The sequence below is a fragment of the Zootoca vivipara genome, chromosome 4, assembly GCF_965207765.1.
Source record: "Zootoca vivipara chromosome 4, rZooViv2.hap1.1, whole genome shotgun sequence".
Lineage (NCBI taxonomy): Eukaryota > Metazoa > Chordata > Lepidosauria > Squamata > Lacertidae > Zootoca > Zootoca vivipara.
In genome coordinates, this window is record NC_142587.1 from 44,513,532 (window position 1) to 44,528,997 (window position 15,466).

Genomic DNA, 15,466 nt, shown 5'->3' on the forward strand with positions numbered 1-15,466 from the left:
AAACATTTTATGTGCTGTTGGGTTCTTTTTATTAGACTACAGTTACAGAAGTACAACAGTCATTCCCACTGTCATCTACCCTAGTGTGGAGAAAGGCTTTCAGGGGGGAAAACCCCAGAGAAATAAAGTCATATAAAAGTCAACCAAGATGCACCAGTGTTATTACCAAGATCACAATATACACAACCTGTTTATTAGTACTGGTACACCAACTATCACAACGAGGCAATGAAAGGAGGTATAAAAGTTTTTTAAAAAATAAAATACAACTCCCATTAACTCCAGCCAGCAAAGGCTATCTCAAAAAGGCTTATATTTACATTGTTTCCTTGTAAATATGTATCACAAAGTGTTTCTGTGTATTACACTACTCATTGTAATATTAAACTACCTATTTACTGTCACCTGTAGTGACTCCAAGACTCAACAATGCAGAGTACAATTCAGAAGAGCCAACAGCAGTCCAGGAACTGCAGAATAGGGGCAGCTAGAAAATGAGGAAATGCTGGGGAAATGGGTATCATAGATCCTCACTTTACCAAATACATACCCAGTGGAAAAATCATTCAAACAACATGTTTCTAAAAAAAAAATCAACAGTACCATGCATACATACTCAGAAGTAAGTCCCACTTGTGCCAAGAAACTTGCTTAGGACTGAAAATACACATACCATAAGACAAAGCTGTAAAAGGGTAGGAAAATTAAAGAAAACTAAGCTGAATGAGAACTTTGGAGAGACCCTTACACCTGAATTGCATTTTTTCCAGGGAACACCTAAGAAGAACGGAAACAAATAAAGGTGACAAAAGATGGTGTTTTTAATAATTGACAATCACGAAGTCTGAATGGCATACAGTGGAGAACTCTTAAAATTATTTTCTGAGAGCCAAAAAGCATGAGATAAGAGGGACTTTGCAGATGCACTTAGGTTTCCAAAAAGGGTTCCTGAGTAGCTGCCAAGGGATAAGAGGACAGATCCTTGGATTAGTAATTGGTCTGAGAATCGGAAAGCCTTCTCACACTGTCTGGAGAAAAGCAGTGAAGTACCCAAGGATCTGTATTGGCAGTAGTGTTACTGGAGCCAGGGATAAACAATAAGATGGGCCGTGAAGCTGGGTTATTATTGCTTTTTTTTAAAAAAAAACACCATTAAGATTTAGGATTCAGACATAATGCTTAATTGTTGTTAATGGAACCAGAATTATGATTTCATCCTTGGGGTCGTGAAGGAACTGGTTGGCTGAGTGTGTACACTCAAGGCTCTCTGAGGCTTGATAAACCATGATTTATCATGGTTCTTCCAGATAAACCATGGATTATCACAGGGGTGGGAACCTGTATGACACTCTGCTGTGGACTAAACTCCTATCAGTGGAATCCAACAACATCTGGAGAGTCACAGGTCCGTCCCCCCCAGGTTCACTGTGACATAGGAACTACCTCAGTATCCAAAAGACAAAAGTGAACCAACTGTTAGGTTGCAATCTTATACACACTTTGGGAGAGAATTCTGCAGCGAAGTCAATGAAATTTGCTTCCAAATAAACACGCACAGGATAAAGCTGTCCCACAGCTGCTATTCCTGCACATCAGCTTCTGACTGGTGTCACATTCCTATTAAGCGGGAATAAAGAGGGTGGAACTAACCACAAGCAATGTTAAAGCAGAGAACATGAGTCACTCATTGAACAGTACATTTTCTCCAAAACAAATCCCTGAAAATGGTCCTTCAAGCCATCTGCTGCTCTCACACTCAAACCCACACACCCCTCCCCCATGAAGTGCTTTCAATCAAAACATTTCCAGGATGTAGTAAACTAACATTCTGTCAAATGGCCAAAATCCCTGCTTAGTACTACAATTTTTCACAGAATTTCTTTGTAATCCTTTCTACTTGGTAGCCACAGCAATATGTATTAGTCCTTAAAAATCAAATATTCTCAGAGGCTGCCTCAGAAGATAATACAATCTTGATCAGAGAACTATGCTGGAAAAGAAATCAATGGCACTCTCTTTGTCCAGCTTTTCTAACCTGCAGTGACACAGCTTCTGGTAGCAAAAGTTATGGTTTCTGAGACTTTAAAAAGACATCACTCCTCTCCCATGATTGAGGACCTCTTTCACTCTTCACATTAAGAGATAGCCTAGTTGCGAAGTCTGAGCAGGGATGAAGAGAAAAGAAATACACTTAAAGAAGCTCAGATTACAAAACAGCAAAGTTTGCAAAAGCTGAGAGTTTTATTGGAACCTTGCTCCGACACCAATGCAAGACTTACCAAGTTTAAAACTTACAGCATGACACATACTTTTAAAGCCTCCAATATTGGAGACTCATATTGGAGCCCAAAACATGCATATTATTAATTAATCATTCGTTGCCTATTCAAAACATACCAATTCATTACAGATACTCTACATATGATTATCAGTGGCCACAATATTTTTTTACAAATTATGCAAACCCCACTCTTATGCATGATTGTTATGTAATTAAGGGTATGCACACATCAATGGCCATTTCAAGACAGAGGGCCTTCTCGGTAGTGGCACCCACCCTGTGAAACGCCCTTCCATCAAATGTCAAGGAAATAAGCAGCTATCCTATTTTTAAAAGACATCTGAAGGCAGCCCTGTTTAGGGAAGCTTTTAATATTCAATGCTGTAATGTTTTAATACTCGACTGGGAGCCGTCCAGAGTGGCTGGGGAGAGTCAGCCAGATGGGCGCGGTACAAATAATAAATTATTATTATTATAAATTATTATTATTTTGCATGGTGTTGTACACATAAAAGAGGGCATGGGGATTCTTCACCCTCTACACATGACCTTTTAGGTTTCCCTGCAAGCTCCTTACCCACCCCTTCGAACTCCAGTTCATGTAGCTGCCACCTGCACATGTGGCGACTGTGTTAAATCTACACACCTGACTTTAGTATGAAAGGAAAACAGTTTAGTTTTTCTGTTTGTAGCAGATGTTGGTTGAGGGGGGGGGAACCACTAGGCAGCATTATTTCTTTTAAAAATGAATGGATCAATATGGACTGTGGCTAACATTGCGTGTAAGTGGCTCCAGAAACTAGCAATGGGAATACGCTAGATGTGGAAGGAGCAGTAATGTGCACATACCCCAACTCTCATTGTGCTCAGTTACGTGCACAGGACTGAAGTTTCATGAATGCTGCCTTTTCTCAACCTGTTGGGAGCTTTAAAAGTCTTTGCAAAAAAGTGATGTGGTAGGAGATCCTAACCCTAAAGTACCATGACAATATATCAACTATCCCACAGCCCCGGCATTCTGTAATGGTGAGGCTCAGAGCTCATTTATTTAGGATATTGAAAGATTTCAGTTTCTAACGTTTACCACTTAAAGAACAAATCTGATGTTTGAGCTGCAAACCAGCAGCCTTTGGAAATATCAGGGGCTCTTGATGTTTCACCCCAGTGAAACATCAGTAAAAGGAATGGTGCCATCACTGGTGGGTGGCATTCCCAGTTTCCCAGGTAGACTGCAAACAAACCAAGATTGGGATGGAATCACCAATAGACTCTACAGAAAAAGAAAGATGTTTGATAGTTTCACTGTAAATGGTTTACATTCAAGATAGCTTCTAAATTTTTACTGTAAACACACATCTAACATAGAAGCAGGAAAGCAGAATTCAGTAGTGTAATGTAGGGTAGAGAGGGGGACCTGGAGCCTTTCTTTAGTGGGGAAGTTAATGATACCAGAAATCCATTCCAGATGTGCTTTGGTAACTCCAGAACTTAACAAGAAGAAAAGGCTTCCAGGAAATGTTTCACACACTGACCTGATTCTAATGTGACTCTTACTGCACAAAACCCTCCCTTATCTGCACAGCATTTCATAAGGCCAGCACCACTTCAACAAGGTCCTCTAGTGTGCTATATGCAACATGGGTGAGGCAGTCTATGACATGCCACTACTGTATGCATAAGTGAGTAACCAGACTTAATTGAAACACCAGGTATGTGCTGCCTGTTTTAATCCATATACAGAATTATGTTAAAATTAGGTTTGGGACTGGCAACCTTTAGGCTCCTTTTTATCTTCTTGGCTCCACTGATCTTAAATATACCTACATGCTAGTTGACATTATTCTTTCAATTTGAAATGAGAGAAGCTGCTCCCCCCCCCAATAAAATCCAGGCATATGCCTAAGAGAGGAGGCATGACAGCCTCATTAATTTACTTTCTGTTCTATTTGTCAAGTGCATAACTTTTCAGACATAATTAAGTACCTCAGTACTCGTGTGTTTTGCCCCTTGTTTTAAAAAATGTGAATTCTGAATGAACTATAAATACTCGCACTGCCTGTGAATTGGTTCCTTTCCAGGGATAAAGTCAGGGAGGCAGCCTAGGCAACTGAAACTTTATCCAGTAGAGAAGCATTGCAGCTGCTTCCATTTACAGCAATAGTACAGACTTTTCCCCTGTTACACAAGCGGCACCACAAACAGTACCACAAACTTTCGAGCTAATGAAAACCTGGAGGCTACTGTGGCGCATATGGGATGTGTGGTGTGGGTGGCACAAGTCTTCTTTTTCCATGCTCAAGGTTTAATAACTTTTAAATATTCTGTTAATAATCCAAGGCAGATGCAAGCCTTCACAGAACACTAAAAAACAACAACCAGCCAAAATAAAAATGCTAAACAATTCCCCACAATCTCCTTATAACACAATATCATTGGTTGCCTTCAAGATGCACACAAGTCTTGCCCCCCCCCCAGCAAAATCCAACCAAAGTATTCATTCTTAGCTTGTCTAAAGCGTGTCTGCTCACATCTGTTGCCATTTATCTCTCTCCAAATGAAATAATGTAAATTCAAACGAAATCTGTATAAAATGGTGCAAATGCCTTTTGACCACAGAGGCGGAACTGGAGCATATAGAGAATACAGTTTGCCACAATTTATTGCAGACACAACACTGGTACAGTAGAGAACAGTCCAGTCTTCACTTGGCAGAAGAACATCTGGCTGTGACAGCAAACTTCCACAACAGTAACTTTGGAGCCAGCCTTTAGCCTGTGTGAATAAACTACTTCCCATACCATGGGAAAGTGAGGATTTTTTAAACACCAAACAATATATATTTATATAAAATATTTTCTTAAGGGTCAAATACGTTATCCTACCAGATCTACTCTTGATAATATCATTGAACTCGTCTACTGCAGAATCGTCCTCGGGGTGTCCTGATTCAGCCATAGCCAAGGCAACGACCCGCAAATCCTAACGGGCAGGCGCGCAAAGGTAGGGCTCGCTCAGCTCCGACTCCGCATGTTGGAACTTCCTTCAAGCAAGAAAACACACGCGCACGCACCAAAGTTTTAAAAGGAGCGGCTTCTGTTTGCTGCTGGCCAAGCGGCGGTGGGAGGAGACTGGCGACGGCTACCTCCCCAGGCGCGCCGCGTGGAGCGCAAAGGCGAAACACTCCCGCTAAGCAGGCAAGGCAGAGCGCGCTGGCAGGAGGGGAGCTGTCACCCTCCGCCCCTAGGATCCGAGGAAACAGGTGCCGCCGCTTGCCTTAAAAATAGAGCCGGCCAAGCAAGGTGAAAGCGGAGGAGAAGAAATGGAGCCTCTCTATAAATCAGCAGCCAACTTGGGAGACCCCAGAGAGTCCCCTTCCGCCCTGCGCCCGATCAATGCAAACAGGAGCAATTAGAAAGCAAATTGCCCAGCGAAGAAAGGCGAAACATGAATGATTTAGCAGCAGCAGCAGCAGCAACCCTCCCCCTTCCTTAAAAAGCGTTTGCTTAAATATACAGAAGTAGAATCCGTCTGACGCTCCATTCTACTTTCTGTCTATGAAGCCCCGTCACCCCTCAAGGATCTTCACCAGAATCCACACCCAAGAGTTGGGATTCAGCCCTGATGGAACTAAATGCATTTAAGTCCCCTTTGCGCCTTCTGTGGGAGGAATTGTTAGGATGCCTTTCAGCTTTATGAAAGTAACAGTGGCTTTAGCCATTTGCCATTCGAATTTGGAGAGGCTTTTATTGACTTATGTAGACTTTGGAAACGATTCCGCCCCTCCCTTTCCATACTCAGCGAGGAAGGGCTTAAACGTCTCTGTGCAACCCGATTCCTGCCTGGAGAATCCAGACCGGTGAAGGACAGCATCTTTCCTGTCCTGTTACATTGGCGACACGTCTAACCGGAGGAAAGTGAGATGCTCACACCGGATGTCACGTCCTTGAGGAAGGGGGGGGGAGCCACATGTTCCAGCAACACAATATTATTTTAATGTGAAGAACCTGAAAATATCCATCAATAGAAATGCAGCCTTGGTGAAAGCAAGGCTCCAGGCAATAACCCCACACGTTGTGCACAAAGAAATATATAAAGGCCCTATTTCAACAGTGCATACACAGAGTTACCAAATATAAGGATTGTGTAAGACTAGGAATGGATATGGGTTGATAATGTACTTTATGACACATGATTCTGACTATGTTTACTCAAAAAATAAATATTGCCAAGTTCAAGGGAAGTTGCTACTGACAGAACTGCAGGCTAATCAGTTTTATTAGGGCGTAAGTCCTATTCATCTCTGTGGGATTTGCTCCTGCTGAGAAATATATTTAATATTGTGTGGTGTGGATATTTATATGTCTTGCTCTGTATACATTTGCTGCTGGGATATATAATAAGGACAGATTGTAATTTATAATATTTAAAGCACCCTGCCCTCAAAACTAAGATGGGGGTTGCTTCCAGACGGTCTGCTCAATGGGCATAAATTCTGACTGGTTTGCATAAAGTTTGTGGGGAGCTTAGATGTTGGAGGCTATTTAATGAGCATTCATTCTGATTGGTTTGTAGGGAGGCGATATAGCATTGTGTCATGCAACTGTTACCCTACACATTCTAGTGCATTTTTGTGTCACTTTCCTGGATGCAAAAAGTCTGATTGGGGAGCAGGGGAGAAGCTGGCTTGTTGCACAAGAGCACCAAATTCACATTAATTGTGCATCTTGAATTGGCCTGTTGTGCCTTTGTATCTCGCCTGAAAATAGCAACATTCTCCTGGAAATGTCCTGTAGGATGTTACAGCTTGGGCTCTGAAATCTGAATATTCATGAAAAGCTAGTGGTGGCATTTCGGATAGGTTTATATTTTGGGGTGTGTGTAAATAGTATCCATGTAGTGGAAGCAGGAGTTCCTGAACACTGAGGGCTTGTCCACACTTCTACTTGTCCGGTGCCTAGAAAGCACAAGTCCAAGTGGTTTTGTTGCTTTCCCCCAGAAAACCCTTTCTTTAGCCCTAAATCAGAACAACCGTCAATCTGCAGAAAACCACGATTGTTCATATTCAGTGTTGAACTATGGTGTACTGTAAATAACTCTTGGTTAATCATTTCCACATCACATACTTAGGCTGTAATCTTATCCACACTGACCTGAAACTGGAATTAAAAGTCCTGAGAATGACTCTTTAGCTGCTCAGTATAAATCCCTGATTTCAGCCTCTTTCTCCAAATCTCATTTTACAAATAGACACATACCTTTATATCTTCATATGTGGCTACATACACACATTGCACATGCTTCTTTCTATCCACAAGTAATGCATAGGTAGAAAATATGGTATCCAGGGTTACCATATTTTCCTGGCTTTGCACCTGTTTCTTCAGTGTAAGTCTGACCATATGCTAGCCGTGAAATGCTTACCCAAAGCACTTGTTAAATGGTTATAATGTGAACATGCAAGGTATAAGACAAGGCTGGAGAACTTGTTGCTGGACTACAACTCCCATCATCCCTGGCCATTGGCTATTCCAGTGTTTCCCCAACTTGGATCTCCAACCTTTTTGGAACTACAATTCCCATCATCCCTGACTACTGGTTCTGGTGGCTAGGGATGATGGGAGTTGTAGTACAAAACAGCTGGAGATCCAAGTTAGGGAAACACTGGGCTATGCTGATGGGTTGATGGGATATGCCTTGTTCTTTACCCTGACATTCTCCTTCCCCAATATATAATGAGCAATTGATTCATACATTCTTGGACTGAAAATATTTATTTAAATCATTGTTGGCCAGGATTCTGAAACCATCCACTCAACTACTGAAGTTGGTGGACACTATTACTTAAACACACACACACATACACACACACACACACTTTTGATGGCCACAGTCCTTGGATTCTAGAAAGAACTGCATATCATCATCTGCATACACACCCAAAGTCTCAAAATAGCTGCAGCAACTACTCTGCAGGACATTTTGGGTGGTCCAGAACATTGCTTTAATATTTGCTTGACTCACAGTGCAACATTTATTGGCATCTGCAAACATAGTTCTGCTATATTGTCTAAATATATTTGGTAGGACATAGAAGGGTTGGAACACAATAAAATCCCATTTGTTTTGCAGTTATTAAAAACAGTAGGAACTTTATTTTCTCTTATCAGATTTCCACATTACTTATATTACCAGAAAATTATATTCTCATATTATTCTAATTTTTGAAACAATCATAGAATAATAGCTAGCCAATTTTCTATGAATAATCTAGCTGTACTGAGGCAACAGTAACCAGTACTGGAGCATATAGAGTATTTTGCATCCATGAGGTTACGGATACTATTCCTAGCATTTCCCCTTAATTGACCTCAAATTTTAGACTTCTCATTGAGCATCTGGAGACCTATCCAATCAAGATAGACAAAAAAGGATGAGATGGATAGATCATTAGCCTGACCTTTTACAACTCCATGGGAGGCTATTTCAGGTCAGGTCAGATTGAATCAATTTTGCCATTACTAAAGTCCTACTACAAATGTATCCTTAATCTCTGAAATGCAAAATACATAACACAATTCCTCATTATGTCTTTACAATGCCTGGAACCTGAGTAAGTGAGTTGCCCTTGGTCCCCACTGAAACCAATGGAACATGATACGGCCAACTTGTCTCAGTGATTTCAGTGGCAACTAAGTTTGGATCCAATCTCATATTTATATACTGCCCCCAAATGAAAGTTCTCTAGGTGGTTTACAAGTAAAAATTAAAGTTATACAATATATAAATAAAAAGCAACCATAGATTGAAAATCAGAATAAAACCAGAAAAAGGAAACAACAGCATTACAAAGGATGACATTCCCCAGCTGGGATGCCACCATTGAAAGGGTCCCCTCTCTAGAAATCACCTGTCATCCTCTCATTGGGTGGTGGTGGGGCACCCAAAAAGTGATTTTGGCTCCCTGTACTAGCTAGGAGAAGAGGACGACAGAAGATGAGATGGTTGGACAGTGTTCTCGAAGCTACGAACATGAGTTTGACCAAACTGCGGGAGGCAGTTGAAGATAGGAGTGCCTGGCGTGCTCTGGTCCATGGGGTCACGAAGAGTCGGACACGACTAAACAACAACAACAACTAGCTAGTTATAATGGGATGAAAGTACTTCCCATTCTGAATGAGACTGTAATGGGGCACAAAAGGTTTGAGTCCCCTCCCCATACCACAGTCCTGATTCAGCTGAAGCCACTTCATGCATATTTATTATTATTATTATTTAAATGTGCACCAGGGTTAAAGGTATGAGTAACATCTTACTATGAAATAGGACTCAGGAAAATCAGAAACTTCCTTCTGAATGCAATATTACTTGGGAGTAAGGATCATTATACTCAGTGGAACATGCTTCTGAGTAAACATGCCCATTATGGGGCTTAATGTCAAAAAGTTCTTATCGTGCCAATAGAAATAACCCCAAAGTACATCAAGCCACTGATTGAACTCAAAAACATATCTTCCTAAGCAACTCTGTAAAACAGGTGGGGAACCAGTTGCCTTCCAGGCATTGCTGGAGTAGCCTACAACTCCCATCATTCCCAACCACTGGCCATGCTGACATCTGGAAATCCACAAGTTCCCCACCCCTGCTGTAAAGTTTCAAAATTATAACATTCCAACTGAATGTTTTTGGAGGAAATACTTTGATCAGGTTTTTTCTAAAGAGGCATCTGTATAGAAGAACAAGGTTCAAGGCAAGGGTGGTGTTAGATATTTTGGAACCCTAACAAAATACTTAAATCCTCCCACACTCTGTGGATTTCTGAGTTTTCATCCTCAGAGGCTTGTTTGCTCTGTGGTGTTCCTAAGCTGTATCTGGCTAGTGCTAGAAGGAAGGTTACCAGGTTTCTTTTCAACATTTCCAACTAGAAATGCATAAAATGCCATGCAGCTTCAGGAAGGCCTACATCTTTTGAATGTTCTGTCTGTCATGTGGCATTAAGAGAGTGCCCCTGCTAAGGAAAATGTTAGTACAGTAACTGCAGCTGGAAAGAAGAAGTGAGTGCTATCCAATAATGCAGAAAAAAGAGTTGCTCTATGCAGCATTTCCCAGCCTGTTACCCTCTAGATATTTTTGACCACAATTCCCATAATCCCTGGCCAATTGCCATGGTGGTTAGGGCTGACAGGTGCTACACTGTACACACACTGCTTCTTATAACAGTGGTGGAAAACAGATGTTGGACTGCCACACCAAACATCCCTGACTGGGGTTAATAGGACAGTTGTTGAACCACAGGTTCCTCACCCCTGGTTTATAGGCCTCATAGGGGGTGCATTTTCCATTCAAATAGCTGAAGGAGGAAGTGATGAAGGTAGGGCATGATGGAAAAGGCTTTGGAAAATGTTCACAAATCATTCTAGGGAACAGAGCAGGCTGAAATGATTAAGGACCGAAAAAGGCATAAACATCTGCAGCTGCCAGAAGGCAAGTCCACATAACATTCTTTGTGATGCATGGGAAAGATGAATAAAAAGTATATAGGAGTCAGAAACTTTTAGGAGTGGTGAATATTAATGACACAATTGTAGATCAGGTCTGTACAACTTGGGCTGCACCAAGCCCAGTGCAATTTGCTTGTGGATTGTGGCCTCCCAGGTACTCAGCCTAGGCACCTACTTGCTTTAGCAGGTCCAACATACAGCTTGGTGGGTCAAAAGGTGTGTAGATGGCTCAGATACTGTTCAGTTACTGAAGCCAAACAGTAAATTCCACCCTATGTAAGGTAGTACAATAAAGTTCCTTACCGGATTCAGCATCAAAGCTTTTTGTATGACTCCGGCTGTCAAGTCCAGATTCTGGAGGAGTTGTGTTGAAATGAAATTTCCTTCAGCAACAGCTGTGGCTATTACTCCAGTGCTTTGCTAGAAACAGTGCTTTCACCTGTGGAATAATTCAAAACAACATTTAAAGGTACAGGAATTTTTTTGAAGGCCTGAATCTGGCAATGTTATTGATGCAAAAAACAAAAAGGGAGGCTAAAACTGTTTTTATTGAAAATCAGCTTAACCCTTAAACCAGAGAGAGAGAGAGAGAGAGAGAGAGAGAGAGAGAGAGTTTAGAGTTGGTCTGCAGTCTATCTTTAGTTGTTAATGAAGGCATCATTGATTATGCTTTGACTATTTTTATTGTGCTGGGATTTTATTGTATTGCTGTTGATTTTACTGTGTTTTAATTGTTTTGCTATGAGCTGCTTAGAAGAGGGCTTTCTATGGTGGAAGAAAATAATATCAGATATCAACATCATAGGTTGCCGCTATGTCTTTAACAACACACTTTCTAAAAAGCGTAAAAGTAAATTTAAAGGCACATGTATAGGTTGCCTTTATAGAAGCTGTACAAGAAAAGGATCTAGATGTTTCAGCTGATCATAAGCTGAACATTAACAAGAAGTGTGATGCAGGCAGTTATTTAAAAAGCTAATGGAATCTTAGGTAGAGAAGTACATACCCTCCAACATTTCTCTGATGAAAATAGGGATGTCCTATTTTACTAATTATAGCCCACACATCTTACTGGGTTGCCCCAATCACTCTGGGTGGCTTCCAACATACATAAAAACATAATAAAACATTAAACATTAAAAAATTTCCCTATACAGGATTGCCTTCAGGTGTCTTCTAAAGGCTGTTTAGTTTTGGCTCAGAGGTCACATAACTCCATACCCATCCAACATTTCTCCGATGAAAATAGGGACATCCTAAGGAAAAGCGGTGCATTCTGGGATCAACTCAGAAACAGAGATGGCTTCTGTAGATCTGGCACTGTCCCTGTAAAATGGGAGGGTCTGCCATATGGGACAATTTCCTGTTACCTTGAAAGGCCCGAAAAGGATTGTCAAGGATTGTGGAGAAAGGAAACAGCGTACTGATGCAATTGTAGGGTTGTCATACGTCCAGAATTTCCCAGATACACATGGGAAATTTGTCACCCGCATCCAGGCAGAAATCGCCTGTACGCATGGCAATCCATGTCAACAGTGCCAATTTCCTCAAATTTCCCTTAAAATAGCCCCCAAACGGCAAACGGCATTTGGCGATCTCACCAAAAAAAGCTCAACAACTTTTCAGCAAGCAACTTTGGCAACAAGCGACAGTCCCCTCAACATTTTGGACAACAGCCATTTGTACTATCTGTCCACAGGCAAGGAATGTGCCTTTACGTAGTTCAATGTCAAATCAATATGTGGAATTAACTCCCTGCCCAACCTCACTGTGATCTGTAGATTCTGTGTCCCACTTTATCCTCTCACATCATCCCACTTTATCCTCTCACATCCTCCCTGTGTTTCCATCACCACCACCATATTCCTAATCTTTCCCTTCCTTCAGCTCTTCTGCTTCCACGACCCCTGACTTTTATCTTCTTTATGTTCATGGACTTCTCATGATTTTCCAGTCTTCGATGCACTCCACATACTGGTAATCTCTACTATCCCTATAACCAATTATGAGGCATTAATCCCAGCCAAAGAGACAGTGTTCCCATCTCTCACAGGAACTGAATGGCAAACACTCTGTTACTGCTTTTTCCTTCAACAACTAGAATGTTGTGGGAATTTTGTTACTCTGCCACAAGCAATAATGGTGCTGTCTCTTCCATAAATCAGACTTGGCTCCTTTTGGAGTTGGGAGGGGAGAAGGTACCAGTTATTCAGGTCAGTATTATCAATTCCCATTGTTGCATGCTGTGCATATATTCTGTTTTGACTCTATACCAGAAAGGAAATTTCTGAAATGATTGTGAAACGATTTACTGCATATTCATGGACAAATGCTGAAATTAAAAATATAATTCTTTGGAAACAAGCCCTCAGAGAAGTTAGATTTTCTTGTGTGTCTTGTTCTCCAATAAATTATGTTAAACAATACATGTCCATCAGATAACATAGGACTTCATTGTCTTGGACACTATATCTAGAATCTCCAACAGATGGGACATTCTCATTTAATTTGAATATCATTACAATAACAAGGAACTTTTCCATCATTGTCTTGTGTGCAGAAAGATGAAGTGAATGTTACATTGTTTTGATTACTCAGAGTGACACTAAAATAGTTTAAATAATTATGCTTTAATGGAAGACTAATGAATAAAGCAATTGTTGAAGCTTCCAAAAAGAAAAGAAAAGGATTTTTGAAACGGATACTTCCTCAAAACAAAAGTGAAGGAAAAAGCACAGCAGGAGGTTGTTCTTGTTAGTGAAATTCTTTAGTTACCTGCAGAGTTAAGCTTTTAGCTAGACCCTATCCTGATTAACATTAACATACATTATCAAATTTCTATGAGCTCTTGTTTGGGATAAAGACAAAAATAATGGATGATGTGTCAAATGTAAGTAATTATCCTTTGCAATAGTAAATGGATGGTATACAATGTTATAGAATATATTATAATAATAATTAATAATAATTTATTAGTCAAAGACCAGCTTGCATATCACATTAGTGACACTGTAAAATAAAAAAATTCCTTCAGTAGCACCTTAAAGACCAACTAAGTTTTTATTTTGGTATGAGCTTTCGTGTGCATGCACACTTCTTCAGATACACTATTCATTAAGAAAAAATATACAATTAGAATAGATTGCACCAATAGCTCATGAGTTAAAATTGAAATATATACTGTATATTCCGGCGTATAAGACGACTGGGCGTATATGACGACCCCCAACTTTTCCAGTTAAAATATAGAGTTTGGGATATACTCACTGTATAAGAAATACGACCCGGCATATAAGACGTCCCCTGACTTTTGAGAAGATTTTCCTGGGTTAAAAAGTAGTCTTATACGCAGGAATATACCGTACATACATCTGTATGACTGAGATTTGGGCTACCATAAAAATTTATCCTAAGGCGCCCCAAGAGGGGACTTCAGCTTTTCCCTAGTAAGCTATTTTATTCTAGAGGATGATCTGTGCCTACAAATCTGGGCACAGAATCTGGCTCCCAGCCAGGTCGTCTTGTGATCTTTGCCCAAGAGGAGATAATTAAGTTTAGACTTGTCTGAAAGATCGGCGAGCCTCTTCAGCAAAGGGTCAATGGTTTCTATACGAATCTCAGCATAAAAAGGACATCTAATAATATGTATGTTCGGGGCTTCCTATTTCCCCTAATGCGCAGGCAAAAAGTCTCTGTGTGTACAGGACTCTTCCATAAGAGCCTTCCAGAACCGGTGAGGGCAAGGCCTAGCTTCTAGCAAGAGTGAAAGCCCTGCTTGCATTTCTGGATGTGAGGAAATAGAGATATGTTGCTGGAGCGGCTACGTATCTCCCATTTTCTATGAGTTTATACTCATGAACTCTTGTACAGTCCTGTTGTCTCTCTATGTCCATGATTCTTTGTCTAACCACAGATCTAGCTTGGCCCAGGCCCATAGTTATGAGGGTCTGGGGAGCAAGGCCCAGTTTCTGGAGAGTGTTTATAACTGCTGTCTGCCAGCCAGACTGAAACTGGTCACTCAGAATCAATGGGGCTATTCCTTGGGGGAGCAGTTTCAAAGTTAGCCACTTATACATTGATGTTAGACTGATATGAGATTTGATTTTCATCATCCCTGTTTCTAGTCTGACCCATGCATTTGGAACACATCTGGGAACTTGTAGAAGGGCTCGGAGGAATTTGGATTGCACTCTTTCAAGGGGAATGAACGAGGAGGGAGGCGGGCCCAGAAAGGATCCGTAAAGGAGCTGTGCCAGTGTTTTGGCTTTGTATAATTTTAGTGCCACGAGGACATAGAAGCCCCCCTGAGTTCTAAAAAATTTAAGAATAGCATTTGCAGATCTTTCTCCTGCACTCCCATTTGAGTTAGTATGAATTTTGTTGGATCCTGATGCCTGGACCGCCATTCCTAAATATTTATAATCTGAGACTTCTTCTAAATTTTGGCCTTGAAGTTTCCAGTTTCTGAGCTTTGGATTTTCCCCAAAAGCAAGAATTTTGGTCTTCTGGTAATTTCTTTTGAGGCATTCCGTCTCACAATAGGCAGCAAATTTTATTAGTGCTCTTCTAAGCCCTATAGGGGTTCTGGATAGTATTACTGCTTCGTCTGCGTAAAGCAGAGCCGTGCTGTGCCGGTTTGCTACGGTAACTTCGGAGGGTGGAAGTCTAGGTTATGGAGAGTGGTTAC

General features: G+C 41.0%; 1 protein-coding gene across 9 annotated transcripts in view; it reads right to left on the bottom strand.

The window, feature by feature from the left end:
- The window catches only part of DMD (dystrophin), a 1,006,777-nt gene extending 1,000,769 nt beyond the window's left edge, over window positions 1–6,008 (bottom strand). For 8 of the 9 annotated variants that reach the window (XM_035114388.3, XM_035114384.3, XM_035114377.3 and 5 more), the window contains exon 1: window positions 5,164–5,345. In XM_035114388.3, the coding sequence (XP_034970279.3) occupies window positions 5,164–5,236 (73 nt within the window). In that variant the 5' untranslated portion in view covers window positions 5,237–5,345. Of the gene's footprint in view, window positions 1–5,163 lie in introns of all 9 variants that reach the window. The other variant, XM_035114386.3, reaches the window with a different exon arrangement.
- Between the last annotated feature and the right edge of the window lie 9,458 nt (window positions 6,009–15,466).